Source organism: Poecile atricapillus, chromosome 28 (assembly GCF_030490865.1).
Source record: "Poecile atricapillus isolate bPoeAtr1 chromosome 28, bPoeAtr1.hap1, whole genome shotgun sequence".
In the NCBI taxonomy this organism is placed as follows: domain Eukaryota; kingdom Metazoa; phylum Chordata; class Aves; order Passeriformes; family Paridae; genus Poecile; species Poecile atricapillus.
The window spans coordinates 1,014,031-1,041,450 of record NC_081276.1 but is presented as its reverse complement, the minus strand read 5'-3'; the positions used below and the strand labels follow the sequence as shown (position 1 = coordinate 1,041,450).

The following is a 27,420-nucleotide window of genomic DNA, read 5'->3' as shown; positions in this document are numbered from 1 at the left end:
GACACCGGGAGGGCACACCGGGAGGGGACACCGGACATACCGGGAGGGGACACCGGGAGGGGACACCGGGCACACCGGGAGGGGACACCGGGCACACCGGGGACCCCCACGCTTTGCCTTCGCTACCCAACAGCGGTTTCCCATCGGGGGAAACTGAGGCAAGGCCCCAATCGGGCCCGATCCCCTCCCCAAACCGGGGGGATCCCCCAGTGCCCCCCTCCCCACCCGCACGCTCAGGCACATATGGGGCTTAAACCCTGCAGCGGCTGCCTCTGCCCTAATTATTCCCTTACTAATTGTCCCTGACGCCCCTAATGAAAATCGCGGCTCGCAGGTGTTAAGTGGCATTAGGGCGTCTCGCTAAGAAAGACGAGTCGGCCACTAAATCCCGGGATAAACCCCCAAAGCCCCGAGCGCGGCCCGAACAAGGCAGATTATGACACAAATTAATCCCCCCGCACCGCCCGCGCCCTCTGGGGGGGTTCGGGGGTCGGGGGGGCCCGGGGGACGTCGCCCTTTGGGGGATTTGGGGGGGTTTTTGGGGTTTTGGGGTCCCCGCGCCTCGGCCCGGCCGGGTTTGAGGTGTCCTGTCCCGGCTGGGGGGGTTGGGGAGGGGGGGACACCCCAAATCTGTCCCCGGAGGATCCTTAAACCGCGGCCATCTGTCCCCAAACGCGATTAGGGACCCCGAGCCCCCCCCCAGCTCCCCCCATGCGGCTTAATGGGGCCGGGGGCACTGGGGGGGCACTGGGGGGGCACTGGGAGCACTGGGGGGGCACTGGGAGAACTGGGGGGGCACAGCAGGGGGGTGGGACCCCCCCTTTTCCCTTATTCTGTAAGGGGGGAGGGGGTTTGGTCCATCTGGGGAAACTGAGGCACGGCCACAGGTTGGGACAGAGCCCCCCCCGCAGCAGCCCTGGGCACCCCAAAATGGAGGGAACACCCCCAAAAATCCCTTCGTGCAGCCCTGGAGACCCCCAAAACAGAGGGAACACCCCCAAAAATCCCTTCGTGCAGTCCTGGAGACCCCCAAAACAGGGGGAACCCACCCCAAAAATCACTTCGTGCAGTCCTGGAGACCCCCAAAACAGGGGGAACCACCCCAAAATCCCTTCGTGCAGCCCTGGAGACCCCCAAAACAGGAGGAACCACCCCAAAATCCCTTCGTGCAGTCCTGGAGACCCCCAAAACACGGGGAACACCCCCAAAAATCCCTTCGTGCAGCCCTGGAGACCCCCAAAACAGGGGGAACCACCCCAAAAATCCCTTCGTGCAGCCCTGGAGACCCCCAAAACAGGAGGAACCACCCCAAAATCCCTTCGTGCAGTCCTGGAGACCCCCAAAACACGGGGAACACCCCCAAAAATCCCTTCGTGCAGCCCTGGAGACCCCCAAAACAGGGGGAACCACCCCAAAAATCCCTTCGTGCAGCCCTGGAGACCCCCAAAACAGGGGGAACACCCCCAAAAATCCCTTCGTGCAGCCCTGGAGACCCCCAAACCAGGGGGAACCACCCCAAAATCCCTTCGTGCAGTCCTGGAGACCCCCAAACCAGGAGGAACCACCCCAAAATCCCTTCGTGCAGTCCTGGAGACCCCCAAAACAGGAGGAACCACCCCAAAATCCCTTTGTGCAGCCCTGGAGACCCCCAAAACAGGGGGAACCCCCCTAAAAGTCTCCCTGTGCAGCCCTGGACATCCTCAAAATAAAGGAAATCACCCCAAAATCCCCTCCCCGTGGCCCCGGAGCCCCCAAATCCCAGGAACCCCCACCCCAAAAATCATTAAAACCCCACCAATTCCCCCCCAAAAAAATCAGGGGTCCCCCAAGAAGAGCCGGTGCTCTCCTTCCTCTCCTCCCCCAAGAAATCCAGCGGGCTCCGGGTGTATTTTTAATATATAGTTTATTTCTCTCTTTTTTTTCTTTTTTTTTTTTTTTAATTTTAAAGCCCCCCCCCCAAAGTGCAATTTTTATTATTTTAATTTTTTTTTGTCGTTTTTTGTCATCGTTTTTATTTTTTTTTTTTTTCCTCATCTCCCCCCACTTTATAAAGAACTATCAAAGTTACAATCTATGGAATGTCTTTTCTGTGCTTTATTTATTTTATTTTTTTAATATATTTCTTTATATTTATTTTTTTTTTCTCTCTCTCTCTTCCTTTCCTCGCTCCTTTTCCTCCCCACCCACCCCCACGAAAATCCTCACCAAGAAAAAAACCAAAAATTGAAAAAAAAACCACATAAAAACCGCTGCAACCTTTGCGAGTGCTTGAAGATAAAGAATCTCTTTAATAGATTATATAGAAAGACGCAGAAAAAAAAAAAACCAACAACAAAAAAAAGAAACCAACAAAACCAAAAAAAAAAGGGAAAAAAAATGAAAATAAAATTAATATTTATAATAAAGTGGCCCCACCTCGAGCGTCCTTTGGGGTCCCCGGGCCGAGCTCGGTGTCCCCCCCGTCCCTGGGGACATTTCAGCTCTTGCTGTGTATATATATATATATATATGTAGATAGATAATTTTATTATATAAAACACAATTTAACGCAGCATTTTTGCCCCCTCCCCACCCCAAAATTTCCGTCCCGTTTTGCTCTTTTTTTATTTGTTTCTCTTGATTGAAATTAAATTTTAATTTTTTTTTTTTTTTTTTTCTTGCCGTGAATCGAAAGAAAAAAAATTTAGAAAATTTAGAGAGAGAGAAATTCAGGGGGTTTTGTCTTGGTTTATTATTAAATTATTAAATTGTTAAATTTGGGGTGGGAAATTGGGGCTGGGGGGGCTCTAAAGGGGGGGGGATAAAGGAGAATTTTGGGGTGGGGAGGGGGAATCAGCCCTTTCCTGTGGAAAACTGAGAAATGAAACCTCTCCTGCTCAGTTTGGGGGGCAGGACCCCCCCAGAGCCGATTTGGGGGGAAAAATCCCAAAATTGGGGGGGTGAGGCCCCTCCCCTGGCACCCCCAGACCCCAAAATTAATCCCCCCTAAACTCAGATTAATCCCCCAAAATTGAGCTGAGCCCCCCCAAACCTGGGCTCTGCACCTCAAATCTGGATTAATACCCCCAAAATTGGGCTGAGCCCCCCTAAACTCGGATTAATTTACCCCAAAATTGGGCTGAGCCCCCCTAAACTCGGATTAATCCCCCCCAAACTGGGCTGAGCCCCCCTAAACTCGGATTAATTTACCCCAAAACTGGGCTGAGCCCCCTTGGGGCTCTGGGGGGAGGAAAAGGGGGGAGACACCAATTTTTTCCTCTTTTAAATTAAAACAAAAATCCTTTTTTCCTCTCTCTATCTCCCCTTGCCCCTGCTTGGCTTTGATCCAAAATTCATTATTTAATAATTTATTATTATTATTATTATTATTATTAATAACTTCTATTATTATTCCTCTCTCTCTCTCTCCCCGCCGTAACTCAGCACTTTCTTTGGCAACGCTTTCATCCCAACCCGGATTCAGAAAAGGAAAAACAAAACAAAACAAAACAAAACCAACTGGAATGAAATGAAAATTTTGAATAAAGACAAAATTCAGGCTGCTGAGCTCCGGGGGGGATTTGGGAATTTTGGGAATTTTGGGGTGGGTTTTAAGGCGACGGGACCGGGACAACCCTGGGGGATTTGGGGCTTTTTTTTTTAATTTTTATTTTTTTATTTTTTGCTTTCTCTTGATTTGTTTTTAGTGCAAACTTCACCTTGTGCTGAAGGGGACAGGGAGGGGACACGGGGACATGGCTGGGGAATCCTGAGTCTGCTCCTCCCTCCTCTTCCTCCTTTGTGCTCTTTTACCTTTGGATTTTTCCTGGTTTTCCTTCTTTCTTTCCTGATTTTTCTCCCCTTGCCCCTCCCCCCAGTTTATTCCATCTTTTCTCATTTTTCCCCCTTTTTTTTTCCTCCTTTCATTTCTCATTTCTCCTTCCCTTTCCCTTATTTTCCCTCTTTTATTTCTCCCCTCCAGTTTCCCTTTCCCCTTTTTTCCTTCTATTTTTTTTAATCTTCCCCTCCTTTTTTTCCCCTTTTTTCCCCCTTTTTCCCCCCTTTTTCCCCTTTCTCTCACCCCCTCCCGGTGCTGCTTCCCCAGAGCCCCCAAACATCCCAAAATTCCCTCGGGATTGGGGAGGGGGAAGGAAAAGCAGCAGCGAGGGTGGGAAAATCCGGGATGAGAGAACCCCGAGCACAACCGGGATCCTCCTCCAGTCCCTAAATTCCAAATCCACACGGAATCTTCTCTCCATATTCCCAAAAAATCCCAGCCAGTGCTGCCGGAGGGTTGGCCCTGCCCAGATCCCGATTCCCAGCCCAGATCCCAATTCCCTGCCTGGATCCTGATTTCCAGGCCCAGATCCCGATTTCCCTGCCCAGGGCAGAGTTGGAGGGACACAAATCCCATTCCCAGCCCCCAGATCCCATTCCCAGTCCCCAGATCCCATTCCCAGCCCCCTGATCCCATTCCCAGCCCCCTGATCCCATTCCCAGATCCCATTCCCAGTCCCCAGATCCCATTCCCAGCCCCCTGATCCCATTCCCAGTCCCCTGATCCCATTCCCAGCCCCCTGATCCCATTCCCAGATCCCATTCCCAGCCCCCAGATCCCATTCCCAGCCCCCTGATCCCATTCCCAGTGCCCTGATCCCATTCCCAGTGCCCAGATCCCATTCCCAGATCCCATTCCCAGCCCAGGAGAGCTGCACATCCTTAGGGAACAATCCCAGCCCCCTCCATTCCAAACCGGATCCCTCCAGCCCCTTCCTGGGGGGATTCCCTGCCCAGATCCCAACTCTCTGCCCCAGCTGGGAGCAGGAGGGATCCAAATCCACAGGGATCCAAATCCACGGGATCCAAATCCAGGGGATCCAAATCCATGGGGATCCAAATCCATGGGATCCAAATCCACGGGATCCAAATCCACGGGATCCAAACCCAAGGGATCCAAATCCACAGGGATCCAAATCCATGGGATCCAAATCCAGGGGATCCAAATCCAGGGGATCCAAATCCATGGGGATCCAAATCCACGGGATCCAAATCCATGGGGATCCAAATCCAGGGGATTTAAACCCAAGGGATCCAAATCCACGGGATCCAAACCCACAGGGATCCAAACCCACGGGATCCAAATCCATGGGATCCAAATCCATGGGGATCCAAACCCAAGGGATCCAAATCCATGGGATCCAAATCCATGGGGATCCAAACCCAAGGGATCCAAATCCACGGGGATCCAAATCCATGGGATCCAAATCCATGGGGATCCAAACCCAAGGGATCCAAATCCACGGGGATCCAAATCCATGGGATCCAAATCCATGGGGATCCAAACCCAAGGGATCCAAATCCACGGGATCCAAATCCACAGGGATCCCAACACCTCTGGCTAAAAACCATCCAAAAAATTGAAATTATTCCTACAAAAAAAAAAAAAAAAAAAAAAAAAAAAGAACCAAACCCAAAAACCCAAAGAACGTCCTCAAGGCTGTGGGGAGCGGGGAGCGAGGCACAACCCCCAGGATTCCTGCCGGAAATTCAAGCTTCCATGGATTTCTTTTTTTCTATTTAAAATTCCCGAGGGTCAGGGCACGTCACAGAACCTAATTAGCATCTTCCTCCCATCCTCCAATCTCACTTGGATTCTGCCTATATTTGTATTTTTTTTTTTCTAGGTTTTTTTGTTAAATATATATATATATATACACATTTTTTTTTCTTACAAAAATAAATTTAGGATTTTTTTTTTTTAATAATATTTTTTTTTTCTCTGTAGAAGTCTTTTTTTTTTTAAAGTTTTTTTTTTTTTGACTTGTAAACATCTTGAATTTTGCTTTTTTTTTTTTTTAAATTAAGATAAAGTGAGCTCAAAGTACCCGTTCCATCGCAAAGTGCTAAGACTTCTTTGTTTTCTTTTTTTTTTTTTTTATTATTATTTTTTAAGCTTTTTTTTTTTTTGGAATTTTTTATTGCTTTTTTTTGTTTTTCTGCATTAAATAAACATCCATCTCTTCCCCCAGCCCCACCACTCACCCCACCCCCAGCACACACTCCCCTCTCACTCCCTCTCCAAAATACATTCGGCCAAAACCTGCTCTTTGCTTTTTTTTCTTTTTAAAAGTAAAAACACCAAAAAAAAAAAAAGGAAAAAAAACCAAAAAAAAAACCAACAACAACAAAAAAATTAAAATAAAAGGAAGAGAATCTAAAAAGTGCTTTGAAAATAAAAGGGCTTAAAATCTCTCTGCTTTTTTTTTTTTTTTTTACTCTTTTTTTGTTGTTTTTTTTTCTTTTTTTTTAGCATTTAAAAATGTGCATTTAGAAAACAGGTGACCAACTCAAAGGTGCCTTTTCCCCCCGAGGGTCGGGACCCGCCTCTCCAGCCATAGAACATCTCTAGATATATATTTATATATATTTAATTTTTGGGAATGGGGCTGGGGGGGGCCAGGCTGCTCCCCCCTTCCCAAAGGCCTCCTGCTCCTTTAGGGAGACCCCACTGAACCTTTTTTATTCCAAAGGAATTTGGAGGCGTTTTTGGGGCCACGCTGGGATGGGGAGGGGAGAGAAAAAAATTCCCCTGGGTGGGGGAAAAAATTCCCTGGGGGGGGAAAAAAAAAAGATTCCCTGGGGGAGAGATTTGGGACCCCCCAGCCCCAAAATCTGCCGGCAGCGGGGGCTGGGCTGACTCAGGCACTTCCCGGGCACTGCGGGGTGGGGACGGACGGGGGGACACCGGAGGGACTGGGAGGGACTGGGAGGGACTGGGAGGGACATGAGGATGGACAGGGATGGACATGGGGATGGACACAGGGATGGACACGGATGGACAAGGATGGACAGAGGGATGGACAGAGGGATGGACAGAGGGAAGAACTGGGAGGGACAGAGGGATGGACAGAGGGATGGACAGAGGGATGGACAGAGGGAAGAACTGGGAGGGACAGAGGGATGGACAGAGGGATGGACACATGAATGAACAGGGATGGACAGAGGGATGGACACAGGGATGGACAGAGGGAGGGACAGGGATGGACAAGGATGGACAGAGGGACGGACACAGGGATGGACACAGGGATGGACAAGGATGGACAGAGGGATGGACAGAGGGATGGACAGAGGGAGGGACAGGGATGGACACAGGGATGGACACAGGGATGGACAAGGATGGACAGAGGGATGGACAGAAGGATGGACACAGGGAGGGACTGGGAGGGACATGGGGATGGACAGAGGGATGGACACGGATGGACACAGTGATGGACAGGGATGGACAGAGGGATGGACAGAGAGATGGACAGGGATGGACAGAGGGATGGACACAGCAGCCCTGAATCCAGGGCATGGCTGAGCCATCCCTCCTGTCCCATCCCCACTGTCCCATCCCTGCCTGTCCCATCCCTCCTGTCCCCATCTCCGCTGTCCCCAGCCCCGGGTGCCCGACACAAACCCTGCCGAACCTGCTGCCCTCTCTCTCTCTCTCTCTCTCTCTCTCTCTCAATCTCTCTCTCTCTCTCTCTCACACATGATTTTTTTTTTAGGCAATTTTCCAGCAATTTCCAGCAATTTTTTCCGGCCGCTCCCCCCCCGGAGCCCTCGCTGCCCGACTGAGCCTCGCACGGGGCTGGGGGGGACGGACCCCAAATCCTGACCCCGATCTCCTGGGAAGGAGCCCCCGGCCCCCAAATCCCAAATCCCGCCCTGCCACAGCCCTTCCAACTCCTACCACTCCTTTTTTTTTCTATTTTTTCCTTTTTTTTTTTCTTAAATAGATCTCTCTCTGAAATAAGTTTTTTTTTCTTTTCTTTTTTTTTTTTTTTAAACACGTGTTTGGACACAAAATAAAGCTTTGGATTTACATGGAAGCTCTTTTCCATGCGACAGAGCCACTTTCCATCCCCACCTCGTGCTTCCCTAACGTCCTTGCCTTTCCAAGAAAAGGTCCTTGGCTATGAGGGATCCTCGGGGGAGAGCCCCGCTTACGATGGGAAGATTGGAAAACGTTAATATAATATCTCTCTTTTTTTTTTTTGTATTTTTTTTTGTTGCTTTTTTTTTTCCTTAAAAAAAGGGAGAGAAACATCTTTTAAAGAGAAAAATCGGAGGAAAAGTACTAACTAGATTTTGTGACTTTTTCTTTTTTCTCAGGTGGTTGTTTTGTCGGTTGGGGTTGATTTTTTTTTTTTTTTTGTCATTTCTTATTCTCATTTTGTCAATATATATATATATTTTTTTTTTTTGGTTTAGGAGAGTCCTTGCGCGTTACCCTCATCCGACCCTCCTGCTACATTCAATCCCGGCGCTTCGTTATTGGAATTCTCCTCAAAGTGCTGCTGCTGCTGCTGCTGCTGCTGCTGCCGCTCGTGCTCGGCGCCCTGCGCGGTGTCCTCGGGCTCCTGGCTCTCGGCTGGGAAGCTCCCCCCGTCCTCGGCGCTGCCCGTGGGCGTCGGGGGCATGGCCCCGGCCTCCCTGACCCGCGGCTTGCGGCCCCTCCGCGACGGGATCCCGTTGCATCCATCTTTTTTAAGGTGCCTGTGCAGGTGGTCGGAGCGGACGAAAGTCTTGCAGCAGCTGTCGCACTGGTACGGCCGCAGCCCCGTGTGCACCCGCATGTGGTTCTTCAAGTCGTAGTTGTGGGCGAAGGCGGCCCCGCACTGCTGGCACAGGTAGGGCTTCTCCCCCGTGTGCTTCCGCATGTGCACCTTGAGCTTGTCCTGCCTGCGGAGAGCACGGCACGGGCACGTCAGCCTGGGGGGCCACGGGGATGGGGGGCACTGGGGGGCAGCCAAAGGGGATGGGGGGCACTGGGGGGCAGCCAAAGGGGATGGGGGGCAGCCACGGGGATGGGGGGCACTGGGGGGCAGCCACGGGGATGGGGGGCACTGGGGGGCAGCCACGGGGATGGGGGGCAGCGGGGCTGGGCATCAGAACACGGCTGAGCCAGCTGGAATGGGGCTGGGCATTGCCTGATGTGGGGCTGGGAACTGGAATGGGGCTGGGAACTGGAATGGGGCTGGGAACTGGAATGGGGCTGGGCATTGCCTGATGTGGGGCTGGGAAGTGAAATGGGGCTGGGCAGTGCCTGCTGTGGGGCAGGGAACTGGAATGGGGCTGGGCATTGCCCTGTGCAGGGTGTGAGTGTGGGGTCACACACTGTCTGAGCAGGGTTATGGGGTCCCAGTTATCCCCATATGGGGTCTGAGCAGGGTTATGGGGTCTCTGTGAGCCCCATATGGGGTCTGAGCAGGGTTATGGGGTCCCAGTTATCCCCATATGGGGTCTGAGCTGGGTTATGGGGTCCCTGTGAGCCCCATCTGGGGTCTGAGCTGGGTTATGGGGTCCCAGTTACCCCCATCTGGGGTCTGAGCTGGGTTATGGGGTCCCTGTGAGCCCCATATGGGGTCTGAGCTGGGTTATGGGGTCTCTGTGAGCCCCATATGGGGTCTGAGCAGGGTTATGGGGTCCCAGTTATCCCCATATGGGGTCTGAGCAGGGTTATGGGGTCCCAGTTATCCCCACATGGGGTCTGAGCTGGGTTATGGGGTCCCTGTGAGCCCCATCTGGGGTCTGAGCTGGGTTATGGGGTCCCAGTTATCCCCATATGGGGTCTGAGCTGGGTTATGGGGTCCCAGTTATCCCCATATGGGGTCTGAGCTGGGTTATGGGGTCCCAGTTATCCCCATATAGGGTCTGAGCTGGGTTATGGGGTCCCACCCTGCCCAGACCAGCTCTGGGGTCCCACACAGCACATTTGGGGCCACAGCTCCCCCAGGCGGGGCAGGGCCGGTGCTGAGGCCGGGCTGGGGGCCAGCAGAGCCACGTGAGCCGCAGCCATCGCCGTTTCCTGGAGGAAAATCCCAGCCCTGAGCACGTGGCCGGGCACTGGGAGCCCCCCTGAGCTCCCCTGCACCTGCCCGACCCTTCCCGAGCGGATCCACCCCGTTCCTGGATGGAACGCTCAGATCCCAGCCCTGAATGCTCCCCCTTGGCCCACGGGATCCCCAAATTCCCAAAGCTCCAGGGAATTCCTAAAGCCCCCAAGGACACAAAAAGGGGTTTGTGAAATTAAACTTTGTCATTTTATAACCCCCCACTCTCTCCTGTGGTTCCGGAGCTGCCGCTGCTCCTCCTCCTGCGGCCGCAGAGGAACCAGGAAGAGCCAGGGAGCAAAAATCCCTGGGAAGGGCCGGGCTGGGTCCCCACCCGGCCGGAGCAGCCCCGGCTCCACACCCCAAACCCGCTCCCCAAACCCGGATCCCGGCTCCAGCCCTCCCAGAGCCCCTCGGGATGGGGAAGGGATTTGTTTTCCAGCCATGGGATGTGGATGGGAAGGAATAAAACCAGGGGGAAACGGAGCTCAGGGCACGGCAGGGACCGGCCATGCCAAGGACGGCTCCTGACCCTGTCCAGGCTTCTCCAGGCACAAATCCTGCTGTGGGAACAAGTGGGAAACTGTTGGGATGGAATCTGGGGTTTTAGAAAAGCAGCTTTTTTACAGGTGCCAGGCTCTCCTGGGAGAGGGAACAGGGTCCTCATCCCAGGGAATGGGAACAGGGTTCTCAATCCCATGGAATGGGAACAGGGTCCTCATCCCAGGGAATGGGAACAGGGTTCTCATCCCAGGGAATGGGAACAGGGTCCTCATCCCAGGGAATGGGAACAGGGCTCTCATCCCAGGGAATGGAACAGGTTCTCATCCTATGGAATGGGAACAGGGTTCTCATCCCAGGGAATGGGAACAGGGTCCTCATCCCAGGGAATGGGAACAGGGTTCTCATCCCAGGGAATGGGAACAGGGTTCTCATCCTATGGAATGGGAACAGGGTTCTCACCCCAGGGAATGGGAACAGGATGGAAAAGGCTGAGGTGACACTGCCCCACCAACTCCCCCTCCCCAACTCCCTGTGCCTCCCCTCGCCTGGCAGTGCTGGGGGAGCCCTGGATGGGGCACAGCGGGGTGGGATGGCTTGGGATCACTGCAGGATCACCCAGGATCCATCAGGATCACCCAGGATCACCCAGGATGGCTCAGGATCACTGCAGGATCACCCAGGATCACCCAGGATGGCTCAGGATCACTGCAGGATCACCCAGGATGGCTCGGGTTCACTGCAGGATCACCCAGGATCACCCAGGATGGCTTGGGATCACTGCAGGATCACCCAGGATGGCTCGGGTTCACTGCAGGATCACCCAGGATCACCCAGGATGGCTCAGGATCGCTGCAGGATCACCCAGGATCACTCAGGATCACTCAGGATCACTCAGGATCGGCCCTGAGCAGGGAGGTGCCGCGTGGCAGGGCCGGGGGAGCGCAGGGAGGGCTGGCACCCTGCCCCTGCCATTATCTGCATTCCTCAGCTCCCCGGCGTGGGCGCGGCCGCAGCAGGGGAAGGGGCAGGAGCCGTGTCCTGCCCCTCCGGATCCCACACGGATCCCACACGGATCCCACACCGAGCAGCCCCATGGGATGGAGCCCCCAAAGCTCCTGGAAGGGCCGGCCTGGGGGAACCGGCACAGTGGGAACGTGTGGGCAGGCAGGGAAAGGAGCAGGGAAAGGGAAAGGAGCAGGGAAAGGGAATGGGAGCAGGGAAAGGGAATGGGAGCAGGGAAAGAGAAAGGAGCAGGGAAAGGAGCAGGGAAAAGAGCAGGGAAAGGGAAGGGAGCAGGGAAAGGGAAGGGGAAAGGGAAGGGAGCAGGGAAAGGGAAGGGGAAAGGGAAAGGAGCAGGGAAAGGGAAGGGAGCAGGGAAAGGGAAAGGAGCAGGGAAAGGGAAAGGAGCAGGGAAAGGGAAAGGGAGCAGGGAAAGGGAAAGGGAAAGGAGCAGGGAAAGGGAAGGGAGCAGGGAAAGGGAAAGGAGCAGGGAAAGGGAAAGGAGCAGGGAAAGGGAAAGGAGCAGGGAAAGGGAAAGGAGCAGGGAAAGGGAAAGGAGCAGGGAAAGGGAAAGGAGCAGGGAAAGGGAAAGGAGCAGGGAAAGGGAAAGGAGCAGGGAAAGGGAAGGGAGCAGGGAAGGAGAAGGGAGCAGGGAAAGGGAAGGGAGCAGGGAAAGGGAAGGGAGCAGGGAAAGGGAAAGGAGCAGGGAAAGGGAAGGGAAGGGAGCAGGGAAAGGGAAAGGAGCAGGGAAAGGGAAGGGAGCAGGGAAAGGGAAAGGGAAAGGAGCAGCCCCCCAGGCCCAGGCTGCCCTCGGCAGGGCCAGGGCTGCTCCTGGCTGGGACCCCCGGCCCGGCACAGCCCGGGGAGAGGAGGCGGTGTCCGGCTGTGGAGCGGAGTGAACCAGAGCGATCCAAACAATATTCCCTTTCTTCAGTGCTCCCGTGGCCGGGGCCAGGAGCAGAGGAGCCCCCATCAGCAACAGGGCCGGGGCAAACGCCCCCGGGAGCTGCACCGGGGCTGCCAAGGACACGAGTGGGCTCTGGGCTCCTTCCAACCCAACCTCCACCACCTCAGCCATGCCACCAAACCATTCCCGAGCCATTCCCCTGCTCCTGCCTCCACCACCATGGACAGACCGAGAGCTGCAGCTGTTTCACCCCCACGTGGGGTTTCCAGCAGAGCTCATCAAGTCAGGACAGCGAGAAGGTGGCACTGGCCATGGAGCCAGGCCCCTTGTCACAAGTGCTCAAGTGTCACACCCACAAATTGCTCATCTCCCTGGAAAACTTTGGCCTCCAGCCCCAACTTGCCTGTTAGGATGGAAATGAGTTGAGCAGAGAGATAAAATCACCCAGGACCAGCCCTGTGCTGGATTCTGGGGTGAGGGGAGGGCTGGGGCTGGGTGCAGTCCCCAGGTTTGGGTGCAGTCCCCAGGTCTGGGTGCATTCCCCAGATCTCTGTGCAGACCCCTGGTTTGGGTGCAGTCCCCAGGTCTGGGTGCAACCCCTGGGTCTGGGTGCATTACCCAGCTCTCAGTGCAGCCCCCAGGTCTCTGTGCATTCCCCAGCTCTTGGTGCAGCCCCTGGGTCTCTGTGCATTCCCCAGGTCTCTGTGCATTCCCCAGATCTCAGTGCAGCCCCTGGGTCTCTGTGCATTCCCCAGGTCTGGGTGCATTACCCAGCTCTCAGTGCAGCCCCCAGGTCTCTGTGCATTCCCCAGCTCTCGGTGCAGCCCCTGGGTCTCTGTGCATTCCCCAGGTCTCTGTGCATTCCCCAGCTCTTGGTGCAGCCCCTGGGTCTCTGTTCAGCCCCCCTGCCCAGCCCGTACCTGGTGAATCGGACGTTGCAGATGTTGCACTCGTAGGGCTTCTCCCCGGTGTGGGTGCGGATGTGGCGCGGCAGCTTCCCGGCGCCCTGGATCACCTTCTCGCAGATGGGGCACTTCTGGAATGCTTTCGCCCTGATCTTCTTCTCCACCTTCTGCGACCAGGACGGGTACACGTCGCCCTCGCTGGAACTGCCGAAATATTTCAAGTAATAATCCATGACCCCGTCCTCGTCCTTGCGGTCGTCGTCGCCGAGCTGCTGCCGCCCCACCGAGTTGATCATCTGCTGGAGCAGGGCGCTGGTGGCCAGCTCATCCACCTCCCTGGCGTCATCCTCCGTCTCCGTGCCGGTGGGGATGAAGCTGGGCGAGTCCCCGGGTTCCTGCGGGTCCAGAGGGCCCCTGGGGGTGCCCCCCTCCTCTTCCCCCGGGGTGGCCAAGCCACGGCTGCTGTAATGTCCGTTCTGGGAAGGGGAGAACATCCCGCCGCTGACCGGCTCCTCGTCCTCGCGGTCCAGCCACATGGCCGGGTTGCTGTCAGGGTCACAGTCACTTGCCTTTGGTCTTTCGGTTGGGGTGGCTTGCGAGTAGAAGTCCAGGCCGTTGCAGTTTGACTCCTCCTCCTCCTCTTGGCCTCGGAAGTTCAGTCTCTGAAGGTCTCTCAACTCTGGGTTGGTCCACGGAAAGCTGCCTTGGTGGCCGTTCACGGGGTTGCTCTGGAAGAACTCCAGGTACTCTTTTGCTCTGAGATGGTTCCTCTGATCAATTTGATCTACTGTATCCATCTGGTCATTTTTGGCCAGAATCTTCCTCTCCAGGAGATCCGTGCAGACATCCCTGACGGCCGGGATCTCCAGCAGCGTGGCGGCGTTGAGGATGTCGTTGACGTTGGAAGTGCTGACGGTGAGGGTCGCGGTGTAGGCGAACTCCAGCAGCGCCGACAGGGCGTCCGCACTCACAAAGTCTATCTCATACACGTTCTGCTGGTCCACCACTAACCCTGAGGTGAAGAGCTTCTTGAAGTACTGGCTGCACGCTGCCAGGACGGAGCGGTGGGTGGGGAACTCCTGGCCTTCCACCAGGATGACCACGTCGCACAGCAGCCCGTTGTTCCTCTGCTCATTCAGGCTGCTGAGGATGTCGCTGCTGTGATCCGGGAACGGGATCCCTATGGGGCCGTCCACGCCACCCGCCATCTTCCACGCTAAAGGCTGTGGGGAAGGAAGGAAGGAAGGAAGGAGGGGGACACTGTGAGTCACAGCCTGGAGACGTGGGGAGAACCCCCAAATCCCTGAGGAGGCACCGTGCGTGTCCCCTGCGCCTCTCCCATCGTCCTGCCCGTGCTGTGCTCACCTGGGGAGGAGGAGGAGGAGGAACAGAGCCCAGGCGCTCTCAAGTGAGAGCAGCTGAATGAATGCAGATCTGGGCCAGAGCAGCAAGCCTTGGCAGGAGCTGGGATCACCTGGAGCGGGCACAGCCGTGCCCAGCGCGGGGTTACGGCAGCCTGAGCCTCCCCAGCACAGCCCAGTCCAGCTCTGGGAGCATTTCCCATCCCCATTCCTACTGGGAATGTCCCTGAGAGCAGCCAACACGGTGATGTCATCCCGGGAACACCATTCCCATCACTCATCCCAGAACACCTGGAGAGATGCAGGCTGGGAATGTCCTTTGGGAACGGGAGAGGGGAGCCCCAGGCACCCCCAGCTGCTGCTGCAGGGGTTTGACAGAGCAGAGCTGACCCCTGGAACCCGAGGCAGCTCCTGCTCCTTCCCCAGAGCAGGAGACAGCAAAGGACACCGGGATCACCGAGTGCCAGCACCAGACCCGGATCTTGGACAGGTTCCAGCAGGAGCAGCAGCTCTTCCCAATGCCAAGGGTTTGTTCGGGACAAGATAAATAAATAAAGGCAACTCCTGACAGATCCACTTGACTCCAAAGGTTGGAAAAACCCAGAGGGATCCCCTCTGCTGGGAAAGGGGCACTGGGGCCCAACTGCGAGCCTGAGCAGCCCCTAATTCTCCCACAATCTCATTCTCCTGATCCCAAAAATTCGGAATAACATTTCCCTCCTGTCCATCTCAAGCAGCAATTCCACACGCTCCTTGAAGCAGCAATGCCTTTGCTGGAAACTCAATATAACTGAATTGTAATTCCCTCCCATCCCAAGCACTGGGATCAGCAGGAGCCAAGAAATCCACGCACAAACCGGTCCACAAACCACCCCAGCACAAGGCTGGAGTATCCCAGACCCTGATTCCCAGATGGGGAAACTGAGGCACGGCGGGACGTGGCCTGTCCCACGCCACGGGGGGGGATGGATGAGTCAGGATGGATCCAGAACAGGAGTAATTATCCAGGAAGCAACTCCCAGCCCCGGGTCCCAGCACGGAGCAGGAGCCCAGGTTGCACAACTCCAGCTTCCCCCACCCACCCCCGGCCTCCTCAGTAGTTTTCCATATTTACTTATTTTTCAGAAGTTTTGTTAAGCCCAGAGAATAAGTTTAACTTTGGCACCTTCCTGCTTTATACGGAGAAAAGGCAGGAGAAGGCAGGTCTGAGGCTGTGGAAAACTGATCTGGAGCAAAGCCCCGGGTGAGGAACAGCAGCAGGACAGCAGCGCTCAGCTCCCAGCAGGAATGGGATGGGGGTGAGGAGGAGGAGGAGGAGGAGGAGGAAGGAGGAGGAGGAGGAGGAGGGAGGATCCCGGGGATGTGCAGGCACCAGTTCTGCCACCAACACCAAACACCAAAGCCGGAGACACCCGGGGTCAGCTCCAGAGGCACCTCCCGAGCTCCAGGTCTGACCTTTAAACCCCAATTTCAGGGATTTTTTACATCAGGGAGGAAAAGGCTCTGGATTTGGTGCCAACCTCAGGTGTGACCTTGGGCAAGGTCAGCCTATCCCAGCATCCCCAGGGGATCCCAGGGGATCCCAGGCTGGGATTCCAGGGAAGCTTTCCTGCCTGTCCCATTCCCACCGGGGCAGCTCCAGAGCTCCCCAGAACCTCCCGGTGGGGGCTGCAGCACCCAGGACAGCAGATCCCACATCCCTGCCCACCCCAAACATGGCCCTGGAGCTTCCCCCTCTCCTTCCTCTCCACAGAGATGCTTCACAAAGCTTTTTCTCCCGCCGGCGCTGAACTGGAGCCGCACGCGGCGTTGGGAGCTCCGGGCAGGGATCCCCAGGGAGCCGTGTCCCTGTCCCGGCTCCGGGGAGATCCAGAGCAGCCAGGGGAGGTCACCCCCACCCCGGGGGCTGGAGAATCGTCCCCAAGTGTGGGAATGGCTGCAGGGTCATGAGACCGCCCGGAGCCTGCTCCAACTCGGCCACCCCGCACACAACACGGCCTTTGTGTCCCGCGCTGCCCGAGGACGGCGGGGGGCAAAGGGGCCGCCCTCAACCCCCAGGAATGGATTCAGGGCCTGGATGCTCCAGCCACATCCAGAGATGGAGTCCTTAAAACATCTCCCCCATTCCCTTTCCAAAGGGCTGGAATTACCAACGGGAAACGGAGCGTTCCGAACTCTGGATTTGGGGTTTGGGAACTTCTGGAGCCTTCATGAGGTGGGCGACTCAAAACAAGTCCCAAACACCCCAAACCCACTCCTTGCTCATGGCAATGTTCCCACGAAGGAAAATGGGCAAAATCCTCTTGGGAATGTCCTGAAGCCAGGTGACAAGTGACAAAAGCCACAGCTCGTCCCCTCCCTGGCAAGGAAAGCTCTGGATGGGCCACCAAGGGGGACTGACCTGAATTTCCCAGCAGCTCCACTCCCTCCCTCTTTCCTTCTTCCAAACTCCATTTCTCACCTGTCTCCCCCCAGCCCCAGAGCAGCACCCAGAGCTCAGGGAGAGCCCTGAGCTCCTGCCTCCCTCAGCAGGATGTCACCCAATCCCTCTCCTCCAGGAGCTCTGGAATTTGACATTTACATTCAAATGAGACGACCACATCAAGATGGGATCACAACCAAAAGTGCTGACAAAACACCTCTTTAATTACCAGTTTTCCACTGCACCTCAGTGGGTTTTTGTTTTGGTTTTTTTTTTTTTCCTTTTCCCTTTGCTTCTTTGCCTTAAAATTTGGAGGAACCTGAGCAGTTTGGGAGGGCTCAGGTGGAAGAGCTGGGTCACACCTGGGGAACCGGGAACAGCCGATGTTTTCTGCCTGCTCCAATCCGGAAAAGATCCCAAAACTCTTCCCAAAGGCAGAGGTGCCGCCCACTGCAGCAGCACAGGTGAGAACTTGAGCAACACCTGGCACCTGCTCGGGGCAGGAAGGGAGAATCAGCATCACCCTTTCCACGGAGCACGAGGGAAAACAGCTTTAGGGAATTCTGCCATCCACAAAGCAACATTTCCCGGGAATAGCTGAGCTCTGGGAGATGGATGTTGAGTCTGTAGGATGGAGAGGGACTTTGGACATGGCAGGGCAGGATCAGACGGGATATTGGGAAGGAATTCCTCCCTGGGATGGAATTCCCAGAGGAGCTGTGGCTGCCCCTGGATCCCTGGAAGTGCCCAAGGCCAGGCTGGAGCAGCCTGGGATACTGGAGGATGTCCCTGCCCATGGCAGGAATATTTAAGGCCGGTCCAACCCAAACCAATCCGGAATTTGGGATCCTCAGCCTCTCACTCAAGGTGCCCAAGGATCCCAAACTGCCCTGGGATTTCTTGCAGCAAAGGCACGTGACCCAGGCAGGGCAGCCAGGGAAGAATTATTAAAATAATGGTGCTTTATACAAAAAAAACCCACCCCAGTGGCTGCTGCCCAACGTGATCCCAGCAATCCCTCAGCAGCAGCTGGAGAATCCCATTTTCCCCACAAATCCTCACCTCCCTGTGACCGTGGCATCCCCGGGGCGGAGGCGCTGCCAGCCAGCCCAGGACAGGCCCCAGCAGGATTCCCCTGGCCAGGATCCACCCCAAACTCTGCCCAGGCCTCGGCACCAGCACGGGAGGCAGCAGCAAGGGAAGGAGGTGTTTTGGGAGAAGTCACAATTCCAACCACCCCGCAGAGCCACGGAAACTCCACTGCTCCCAACAAGGAATGTGCTGTCAGTGCTTTAGGGCCAAACTATCCCAATTATTTGGACCTGGAAAACAGCTGGATGTTCCTGACAGGAAGACCCTGCACATCAACAGAGGGAACTGCATCGTGGGAAAAATCAAGATTAAAAACCCCCTCAGCACGCTTTTATTTTAAATAAAACTGCATTTCCAGTGATGCAGTGGAAGAAATCCTTGGTCTTGAGAAGGCAATGAAGCCTTCAGTGGGAATTCAGAGTGAATTCCAGCTTTCTTCTGTCCTGACCAGACATCCCATCTGGGGTAACATGACCAAGATCATGCAGCTCTTGAAGGGAAGAGATGGGAGCAGAAGCAGCTCCCTGCAAATATCCGTGGGCTGCTTTGGACAATCTGGCTCTGTTTTCCAAGCACGAGCATCCATCCCCTCCAGCCCAGCTCTCAACAGGGAAAAGCCACCACAGCTCTGGATTTGGGATGTGGAATCATGGGAATGAGACTGAAGCACACAAGGAGGGTTCAGCTGGCTCCCAAAGAGGCTCCAAATCACAGCCCTGACCAAACCCTGCTCCAGGGGCTCCTCAGAGCACTTGGATTGCTCTGGTCCTTCCAAAGATCACAGCATCCCACTCCTGGTAGGTCCTTTGGATGCTGGAATGCTGCTGCAAGGGCTCTGGAGACCTTCCAGGGCCCAAAGGGGCTCCAAGAGAGACAGGGAGGAACTTGGACAAGCACAGGGAGCAACAGGACAAGGGGGAATGGATTCCAACTGAGGGTAGGTTTAGATGGGATATTGGGAAGGAATTCTTCCCTGTGAGGGCAGGGAGGGACTGGAGTGGAATTCCCAGAGAAGCTGTGGCTGCTCCATCCCTGGAGATGTCCCAGGCCAGGCTGGACAGGGCTTGGAGCAGCTTTGAACAGAGGAGGTGTCCCTGCCATGGCACCAGATGGGCTTTAAGGTCCCTCCAGCCCAAACCACTCTGTGACGAGTCCAAGTCTCAAATTCAAGGTGAAGAGGAAGAACATCTGAGATGTTCCAACAGCTCCTGGGCTCCTGAGCCTCCCCCTGTCTCAGCCCCACCCGAGGGACTCGTGGTGTGACCACAGAACCAAAACAGCCGGGCTGTCCTCGCCCAGCCTGACCTGCCAGGGAGCTTCTCCTCTCCCTGCTCTGGGAAGAGGTGCCTGGGCAGCACAGGGAGCTCCAGCTCAGCCACCCCCCTCCTACAGCCCTTCCACACCGAGGAAATGTGTCCCAAAGCCTGCAGGTCCTGGGGCACGGATGGACACATCCCTGAAATCCCAAAATCCCAGAATCCCAGGCTGGTGTGGGAGGGACCTTGAAGCTCGTCCTGTTCCATCCCACGGGCAGGGACACCTCCCACTGTCCCAGGCTGCTCCAACCCAGCCTTGGACACTCCCAGGGACCCAGGGGCAGCCACAGCTTCTCTGGGAATTCCATCTCAGGGTCTCCCCACCCCCCAGGATGGAATTCCTTCCCAATATCCCATCTCTCCCTCATTTTGAAGCCATTCCCCTTCCCTTGGCACTCCAGGCCCCTGTGAAGGGCAGAGCCAAAGCTCCCCATGAGCCATTTCTGCCCAGGGAAGAGCCAGGACACACCAGGATCTGAGAGCCAGGAAAGGAGAATCCCACATCCTGCAGCTGCTGCCAAGGGAATTCTGGCAGGAAGAGCAATTGCTCCCACTGAAGTCTGGACAGGGCCCTGGATCTGAACATCCCTCATCCCTCCACCAGCATCCCAGGAGCTTTCATGGAATAAAAACCCATTAAAGCAGGAACTGTGGAGGGACCACAGCGGAGCAGGGACCAGCCAGGCTGGGCTGGAGGTCTGGGAATCCTCATCACCGACAGGGAATCGTTGGGAATGCTGCCATGGAGCCACCAGGAAGAAAGGGGCTTGCTCCTCTTGGTTATCCCAAACCACCTCAATTCCAGTGGTGTTCACATGGTGGCCCAGACGAGGCTGGAGAAGGCAGCTGTGGAATTGTCCCAGTGGGAGGACAAGTGTCACCAAGGAACAGGCTCACTCTGACTGATGAGTGACTGTGCATCTCCCAGGAAAGCTGACGGTGTTCCCAGAGACACGGCTCCCTCTCCAAGGACTCGCTTCCACAGCTCAGGCAGACGAGGGATGACCCAATGTCACATTCCACAGCTCCCTGGGATGTAACTGGGATGGGATTTCCCTGCAGGGCACGGCCCAGCTCCTGGGAAACTCCAGTTTCCAGCTGCTGGCCAAAGGCAGGACGCGGACCCCGATGGCCACGCGGCCAAACACCGGCGCCGTTCCGGAGGATCCCAAACCCGAGCAGAGGCACGGAGCCCTCCCGAGCTGCCACCCTCAGCCCTGACAGCACCAAACTCCTCCCGTGTTGCAAGGTGAGCCTGAACTGGTTCCTCCACCCAGCCCTCCTTGCCAATTTTCTCCTTTGTCATCAGAGGCCGGATTTAATCCGGCAGGAATGTGCCTTGGTTTGAGGCCGGGGAGTCTCCCACCCTGCTGCCTGTGCGGGGTTATTTGGGGTGAGAAGCCCCTCCACCCCCAGCACTGTCACTCTGCCCCAGCACAAGTCCAAGGCACAAACTCCGTGTCCTGGGATTATCCCCGACAGCACCAACAGGTCACAGGAATTTCCCTGTGCTGAAACAAAACCTCAAACTGCTGAGAGCTGCTCAAAGAGCTGCTCCAAAGCCACCTCTGTTCCAGCACCCCTGGGCCTCCCCGACTGCCCAGGCTAAGCTGGGTCCATCTGAGCTCAGCCCAGGGCCCGGGAAAGTTGGGTACCCCGGCACCCATGGGAATTTTCCCTGTTTTCCTGTTCAAACAAACCCTTTTCACCCAGCCCAAGTGTGCCCACACTGCTGCAGTCCCAGCCCTCCAACAGGTTCTCTCCCACGTGGCTCCTCTGGGAAAGCTCCTGGACAACACCAGGCCATGGCTGAGCCAGCCACAGCTCCCCAAAACACTTTAAAAAGTCTCAGGAGTTCCATGGAAAACGGGGGGACACTGCACAAACCACGAGGCTGTGTGTGCTGCAGAGCTGGCTGCAGGAGCAGCTCTCTCCCAGGAGGGTTCTTTTCCAACCTGGGAGCCCTGGGAGCCCGGAGGCACCGGGATCCAGGCAGGAATAAGCAGCTGCTATTCCAAAAAGGCAACGTGAGGCCCCTTTGGCGAGGGAGCAATCGAGGAGTCGAAGCTCGAACAATCGGAGCAGGTCATGCTTGGACACCCCCTCCCCTTCCAATCCCTGTCCCCACCCCAGCCCAAATCCCCCCAGAGTCATTCCAGTGTTTCCCTGAGGAAAACCCAGCCCACGTGCCCCTTCACCTCACATTCCCCCTCTCCTGTCACAGCTCTCGTGGCCTCCTGAACTGAGAGAACCATAAAAACTGCTCAAATCCCAAATTCCCCCGTTCCCAGAGCCCCCAAACCCCCGTCCCTCTGTCCTGTCACAGGATTCCCTCTGCAGCCCCGTGTCCCCCCCACCACTCCTGACATTCCCTGCCCTCGGCTCCAGCATTAATCTGATTGCCTCAAATGACACCTCACAGACCGGTTGTTCTTTTCCACACCGGGAAAGGGGGGAAAAAAAAAAGAAAAAAGGGAAAATAAATAAAAGAATAAGACTGGAGTTTGGTGAGAGAGCAGGGCAGGGCAGTCCCTTATGTAATTCCCAGTTTGTGGATTAACAGACAGCTCGTCTCGCCATTCCCGACTCCGGGTGATGACGAGCAAAAGCGAATCCCGGGAACAAGCGGGGCTCCATCCCTGGCAACGCTCTCCTGCCACGGAGCTCCTTCCTCCTGCCCTGCTGGGAGCGCAGGGATGCGGGGAGGGAGCGAATGCTGATCCCTGTGCTCTGCCTGTCGGGGCAGGAGCCTCCGAGGAACTGCACAGCAGCAACCTGTAGCTACAAGCCCACCTCCAGCACCTTCCCAGCCCCAGCAAACACCGGGGAAAAAAGACATTTACCCGCTGGTTCCCGGTGTGCTGGGGGCAAAACGGGAGGGAAATGGGGGCAGGAACGGGGTGAGGGTGGGGAGGAGAGGGTTAAAGGCAGCGCTGGGAGCATCCTCCGCTGCGGAATAACGCCAGGCACAGGGACAGGACCCAGGATCGGGAGAGGGTGACCGGCACAGGGCTGGGAAGGATCCCGAGGGTGCCCCAGGAGGATCGGGAGCAGCGTTTTCCCAGGAATGGCTGTTGGGAAGCCGCTGATTGCCAGGGGATCTGCGGCTCATCCCCCCGCCGTGCCCTTGGCTCCCACCTGCGGCCCCGGGGCAGCTCCCGGCAGTTTCCAGTTTCTCGCACCTTGTCGCATTAAGCCGAGCCCTAAAGTTCCTTTCCACCTGCAGCCCGGGGCGATCGGCAGAGCCCGGGGCCGGCCGGGGTGTTTGTTGTACACCGGGGCTCCGGGGGAACGAGCCCCACCGGGAGCGATGGAGCCGCGCCCCGGCTCTGCCAGCGGAGCCAGGGTGGGAAACTGAAACTGAGCGCAGGGAAGGCGATCCGGGCAGGGGGCTGGGCGGGGAACAATCGGCCCTGGATACTCGCACAGGAGCCCGCAGCTCGCCTGACCTCGATTAACTCCGGTGCCGTCCTCCCGGAGCTCCCCCGGGAGCGGAGGCACCGCGACCGGCACGGACCAAAGCGGACAAACGCTCCCCTTATCCCAGCCACTATTCTGCCTCCCTCTCCCTGAGTTCTGCTCCTCAAAAGGCTTTTAATTACACACTGGGACCGGTCTGCTCCAATTTGAGGTTAAGGCTGGTTGAGAGCGTAGTTAAAGCAACTGTTTATTGCCTGGACTAGGAGAGATAACGAGTCGGGTTCTAATTGTTCGCCACACAAGTTCATCTCCCAAAAAACTCAGCATCCCCAGACGGGAGAAAACCCTCAAGTGTCAGTTTTAATCAAGATTAAACCACAGTTCTCGGGCGTTTTGACTCGGTCTCAAACGCAGACCTGGGGTTTCAGAGTTTTTAGGTGGGACACCTGCATGGGACGCGATCCTGCAGTTAAACCCCAGCACCCGACCCCAAAAAAACGTCTTGAAGGGAGACAGGAGCGCCCAAACCACCAGAGAGCCTCGATGGCAGCATAAATTTCATCCCTCATTTGCGTCCCGTGCCCACATCCAAATTCCCACGCTGGGAGAACAACCGGAATTTTTAATTCTGCTTCCAAAAGTCACCAAACACGAAGGGAACCCAGCGCCCTCACCGTGCCAAATTAATTCCACCCAGCAGAGCTCCTCATGAAGCCACAGCTAAAGATCTCCACCAGACCCACAGCCACGAGATGAAATACGAGTGAAAAACGTATTAATAATTTAAAAAAAAGGCAGAGGACGAGTTGCAGAGCAGCAAAGTGAAGAACTACTTTCATTCACCACATTTATTAAGAGCTCCTGCCTTGCAAAACCCTCCCTGGAGTTACTGAAGCAATTAAGGCTTGGTGGAAAAATCCCACCATCTCACCCATGTTTGGGTTGTGCCTCTTCACTCCCTCTTTCACCAGAACAAGCCTAAACAGGGGCCAGAATGAATATTAAACAAGAAAGGCTCCTCTCTAATAAACTCCTCGGTTTCTCTCGGTCTCTTTTATTTTTTCTTTTTTTTTTTTTTTTTTTTTAAGTAGTTGAAATCCAACAACTCCAGCAAAACCCTCAGAATTAAAGCCAGCCCAGCTCTTCCTGCTCAGCCTCCAGAAGAGCCCACACGCTGCAATTTCCAACCAGGACGGGCAGAATCCTTGAGAAATCACACAATTCCTTGAAAAATACCCCCACCAACCACCCCAAACACTTTTGGAAAGCACCAGGATGACCTTTTAGCTCCGTTGCTACGCCGAGCACAACTTCAACCCTCATTAGGTTGTAAATTCTTCCAGGCAGAACCTTTCTCTCCCCACGTCCATAAAATAGTTATTATATAAGTTATGGTTTCGATAGCCAGGACAATTACCAGCCCCGGGAACACGGCTGCTCTTGAACCGGGACCGGCAGCAAATTCTTGCTCAGAGTCCTTGAGCCCAAAGAAACTTTGGCTGCCCAAACTGGTCGGGCCCCGCAGCCGAGGGTCTGCAGGAACAGCGAGAGCCAGGCAGGGGCTGGGCAGTCACGTCGGCTGGGGCTGTACAACAGGAACTGTTGCTTTCCACACGGGAACGCCGGGATTTACATGTTCTGCTGCTGCTGCCGGAGTCCCAGGGCTTTCCATGGAATAACCTCAGCTGGAAGGGACCCACAGGGATCACCCAGGCCAGCTGCTGGCCCTGCACAGACACCCCAATAATCCCACCCTGCGCATCCCTGCGAGCGCTGTCCGGATGCTCCTGAAGCTCTGGGACCATTCCCTGGGATTCTGTCCAGGGCCCCACCAAGCTCTGGGAAAAGAACCTTTTCCTGATATCCAACCTCAACCTCTCCTGACACAGCTTCATAAACCAACTTCTCCCACACTCCTGGAACAGCCCAGCCAAGGAACCTTTCCCTGGCAGTGCCCAGCTCCCAGCCCAGCTCCCAGCGATGTGTCCGTGACTTTGTCCCGTCTCCAGCCTCACCAAGCTCCGCTCCGGGGGGAGGAGGGCAGGGACCTCTGGCACTTTGGGCACCCGAGCCGAGCCCCGCGGTGGGGGATGGCGATGAAGAGGAGGCAGAGGCGGGTGCCGGGCAGGCAGGCAGGGAATGTTTTGGCAGGTCCAAGGGATGGATGCTGCCCCTCACGCCGAGCTCCGGCCGGGCTCGCAGCCCCGCGGGGGGAGAGCCTTATCCCGCCGGGCTCCTGCGGGCAGCAGCGCCCCAGCCCCGCGGGGGGATTATCACCGCGGCCCCCCCTGCCCGCAGCCGGCCGGGGGGAGATAAGGGACGGCCGAGGGGGGTGAAAACAAGCCCGGCCGCGCAGGGCCGGAGCGGGGCGGGCAGGCCCGGCCCGGGGCCCCCCGGCCGGCAACGACCTTGGGGTGCGCGGGGACGGCCCGGCCCGACACCCCCGCACGGGGCGGCCCCGGGGGACCCCACCCATGACCGGCCTCGCCCCCCCGCCGGCCCGGGCCGCCCCCCCCGCGGGGCCCACAGGGAGCCTTGGCCGGGCGCCACGACCCCACCCCTTCCCCCGGGCGGGCGGGCGGGCGCCGCAATGGAGGCCGGGGGGAGGCGGGGGCGGGGGGCGCCGGGGGGGGGAGGAGGGTGGGGGGGAGGTGTCGGTGGCGGCCCCGCGGGGGCGGCGGGGCGGGGCGGGGGTCGCGGCGGTGCCGGGCGCGGGCGGGGGTCGCGGGCCCGGGCGGGGGAGCCGCGCAGGCCCCGCCGCGCCCGTCCCCGGCCACCCCGCGCGGCGCCCGCCATTGGGCCGGGCGGCGGCGGGCGGGGCGGGCGCGCGGGGCGGAGGGCGCGCCCCGATTGGCCCCGCCCGCTGCCCATCAACACGCCTCCCGCTCGCCGCGCGCGCGGGGGGCGCCGGGAAGCGCAGTCCGCGCGCCCACCGGCACCTGCGGCGCGGCGCCGCCGAGGGACTACAGCTCCCAGCAACCCCCGCGCCGCGCTCCCCCCCCAACTCCTCCCCGCTCCGAACCCTTCCCCCCCCCCCCCCCGCGACCCCCCCAGCACGGCCCGGCCAAGTACAACGTATACGGAGGGGGGGGCGGAGGGGGGGGGCAGCCCCCACCCCCCCCCGCAACGGACCCAACCGACCCCTCCCCACCCCCCCAATACCCCCGGGGAGGGGGGGGGAGGGTCAGGCCTGAACCACCCCCCCCCCCCCCCATGCGCGACCCCCCCTCACTCCCCCGTTCCGCGCCCACCCCTCAGTTCCGTACCGGGCGGGGGCCGAGCGGTCCGGGCGAGCGGAGCGGGCCGCGCCGTGCCGAGGCGGGCGGGCCGGGCCGTGCGGGCGGGCGGAGCAGGCTCTGGCCGCCCCGCGGGAGCTGCTCGCCGAGGCCCGTATGCGGCTCCTTCCTGCTCCGGCCGGGGCCGCCCCGCTCTTAAAGGGGCCGCGCGCCGCCCCCCCGCCCGCCGCCCCCCCCGCGGGGCGCAGCCGCCTCCGGCCGGGGGGGGGCGCAGCGCGGAGCGGCCGCGGGGGGGGCCCAGGGGGGGCTCGGGGGGGCGCGGCCGGGGGAGCCCCGCCAGGAGACCCCGGGGACCCCCCCGCGGCACCGCAGCCACGCGTGTCACTCGCTGTCGCCTCCCCGCTCCCCCGGGAGTGTCACACGGACCCCCGGCCCCCCCCCCGGGAGCGTCACTCGGTGTCACCTCCCGCCCCCCCCCCCCCCCCAACACGGACCCCGGCCCCCCGGGGGTGTCGCTCGGTGTCACCTCCCGCCCCCCCGGGAGTGTCACACGGACCCCAGCCCCACGCGTGTCACATCACGGGGCGGCCCCCGCCGCACCTCGCACGACCCCAGACCCACTCGGGTTCCCACGGGGCAGCCCCCAGGTCCCTTCTGTGTCACCCGACCCCCCGGGTCACCCCACGGCTCACCCTGCTACCCCCAAACCCACTCGTGTCCCCACCGGCCGCCTCTCCGAGCCCCTCTGGGTCTCCTTACCCAGCTCAGCGCTCCCCAAACCCACCCGCGTCACCCCACGGGTCACCCCTCGGGGCTCCCCTGGGTCACCTCCCCACCCTCACCCCTTCCCGTGCCCCCAGACCCACGGGTGTCCCCACAGGACACCTCCCTGTCCCCCCAAACCCCCCCGGCTCCCCCCACGGCCGCCTCCCCGAGCCCCTCCGGGTCACCCCACCTCGGTGCCACCCCCCGGGGCACCTCCCCACGCCCCCAGACCCACTCGTGTCACCCCACCAGCTGCCTCCTCCCCCTCCCAAGTCACCTCCCCGCAGCACCACGTGTCACCCTCCGTGTCCCCAATGTCCCCCCGGCCCTTGCGTGCCTCCCCCTCCCCGTGTCCCTCGGGATCCCCCCCAGTCGCTGCCCCCCGACGCTGGGAAGGGGACACGGAGCCCAAGGTCACGGTGGGCTGGCAGCCAGCCTGGCGAGCACAGGACGAGCCCGGGCTCCGGGCCTGCCGAGGGGGACACGGGGACAGCAGGGCGGCTGTCCCCACCCCGGGGGGGGCTGTGCCACCCCCCAGCACCCCGCTCCCCTGGGAACAGCTCCCTTCCAGCCGGATCCGCGGGGAAAAGCGCCTGCTGGGGGGGGGCCCGGCGAGATTTTCGGGTGGATTTTGAA

General features: G+C 57.9%; 2 protein-coding genes across 2 annotated transcripts; one reads left to right on the top strand and one right to left on the bottom strand.

Moving 5' to 3' along the window:
- Positions 1-8,110: 8,110 nt before the first annotated feature.
- ZBTB7A (zinc finger and BTB domain containing 7A) lies at positions 8,111-26,231 on the bottom strand. The gene is made up of 3 exons (XM_058858379.1): positions 26,050-26,231; positions 13,188-14,395; positions 8,111-8,706 (listed from the first exon to the last, which is right to left on the bottom strand). Exons 2-3 carry the CDS (start codon positions 14,378-14,380, stop codon positions 8,232-8,234), a joined length of 1,668 nt encoding a protein of 555 aa, XP_058714362.1. The 5' UTR covers positions 14,381-14,395; positions 26,050-26,231; the 3' UTR covers positions 8,111-8,231.
- Positions 25,258-27,419, top strand: LOC131589485 (collagen alpha-1(I) chain-like). The gene is made up of 3 exons (XM_058859049.1): positions 25,258-25,858; positions 26,042-26,644; positions 27,157-27,419. Exons 1-3 carry the CDS (start codon positions 25,258-25,260, stop codon positions 27,417-27,419), a joined length of 1,467 nt encoding a protein of 488 aa, XP_058715032.1.
- Position 27,420: the final 1 nt, after the last annotated feature.

Excerpts from the sequence above, each read along its gene's own strand:
- LOC131589485 (XM_058859049.1), top strand. The coding sequence starts at position 25,258 with ATGACCGGCCTCGCCCCCCCGCCGGCCCGGGCCGCCCCCCCCGCGGGG. Across the intron at positions 25,859-26,041 it reads ACGGCCCGGCCAAGTACAAC|TTCCGTACCGGGCGGGGGCC; the intron begins GTATACGGAGGG and ends CCCACCCCTCAG. Across the intron at positions 26,645-27,156 it reads ACGACCCCAGACCCACTCGG|TCGCTGCCCCCCGACGCTGG; the intron begins GTTCCCACGGGG and ends GATCCCCCCCAG.
- ZBTB7A (XM_058858379.1), bottom strand. The coding sequence starts at position 14,380 with ATGGCGGGTGGCGTGGACGGCCCCATAGGGATCCCGTTCCCGGATCAC. Across the intron at positions 8,707-13,187 it reads TGCAACGTCCGATTCACCAG|GCAGGACAAGCTCAAGGTGC; the intron begins GTACGGGCTGGG and ends TGCTCTCCGCAG.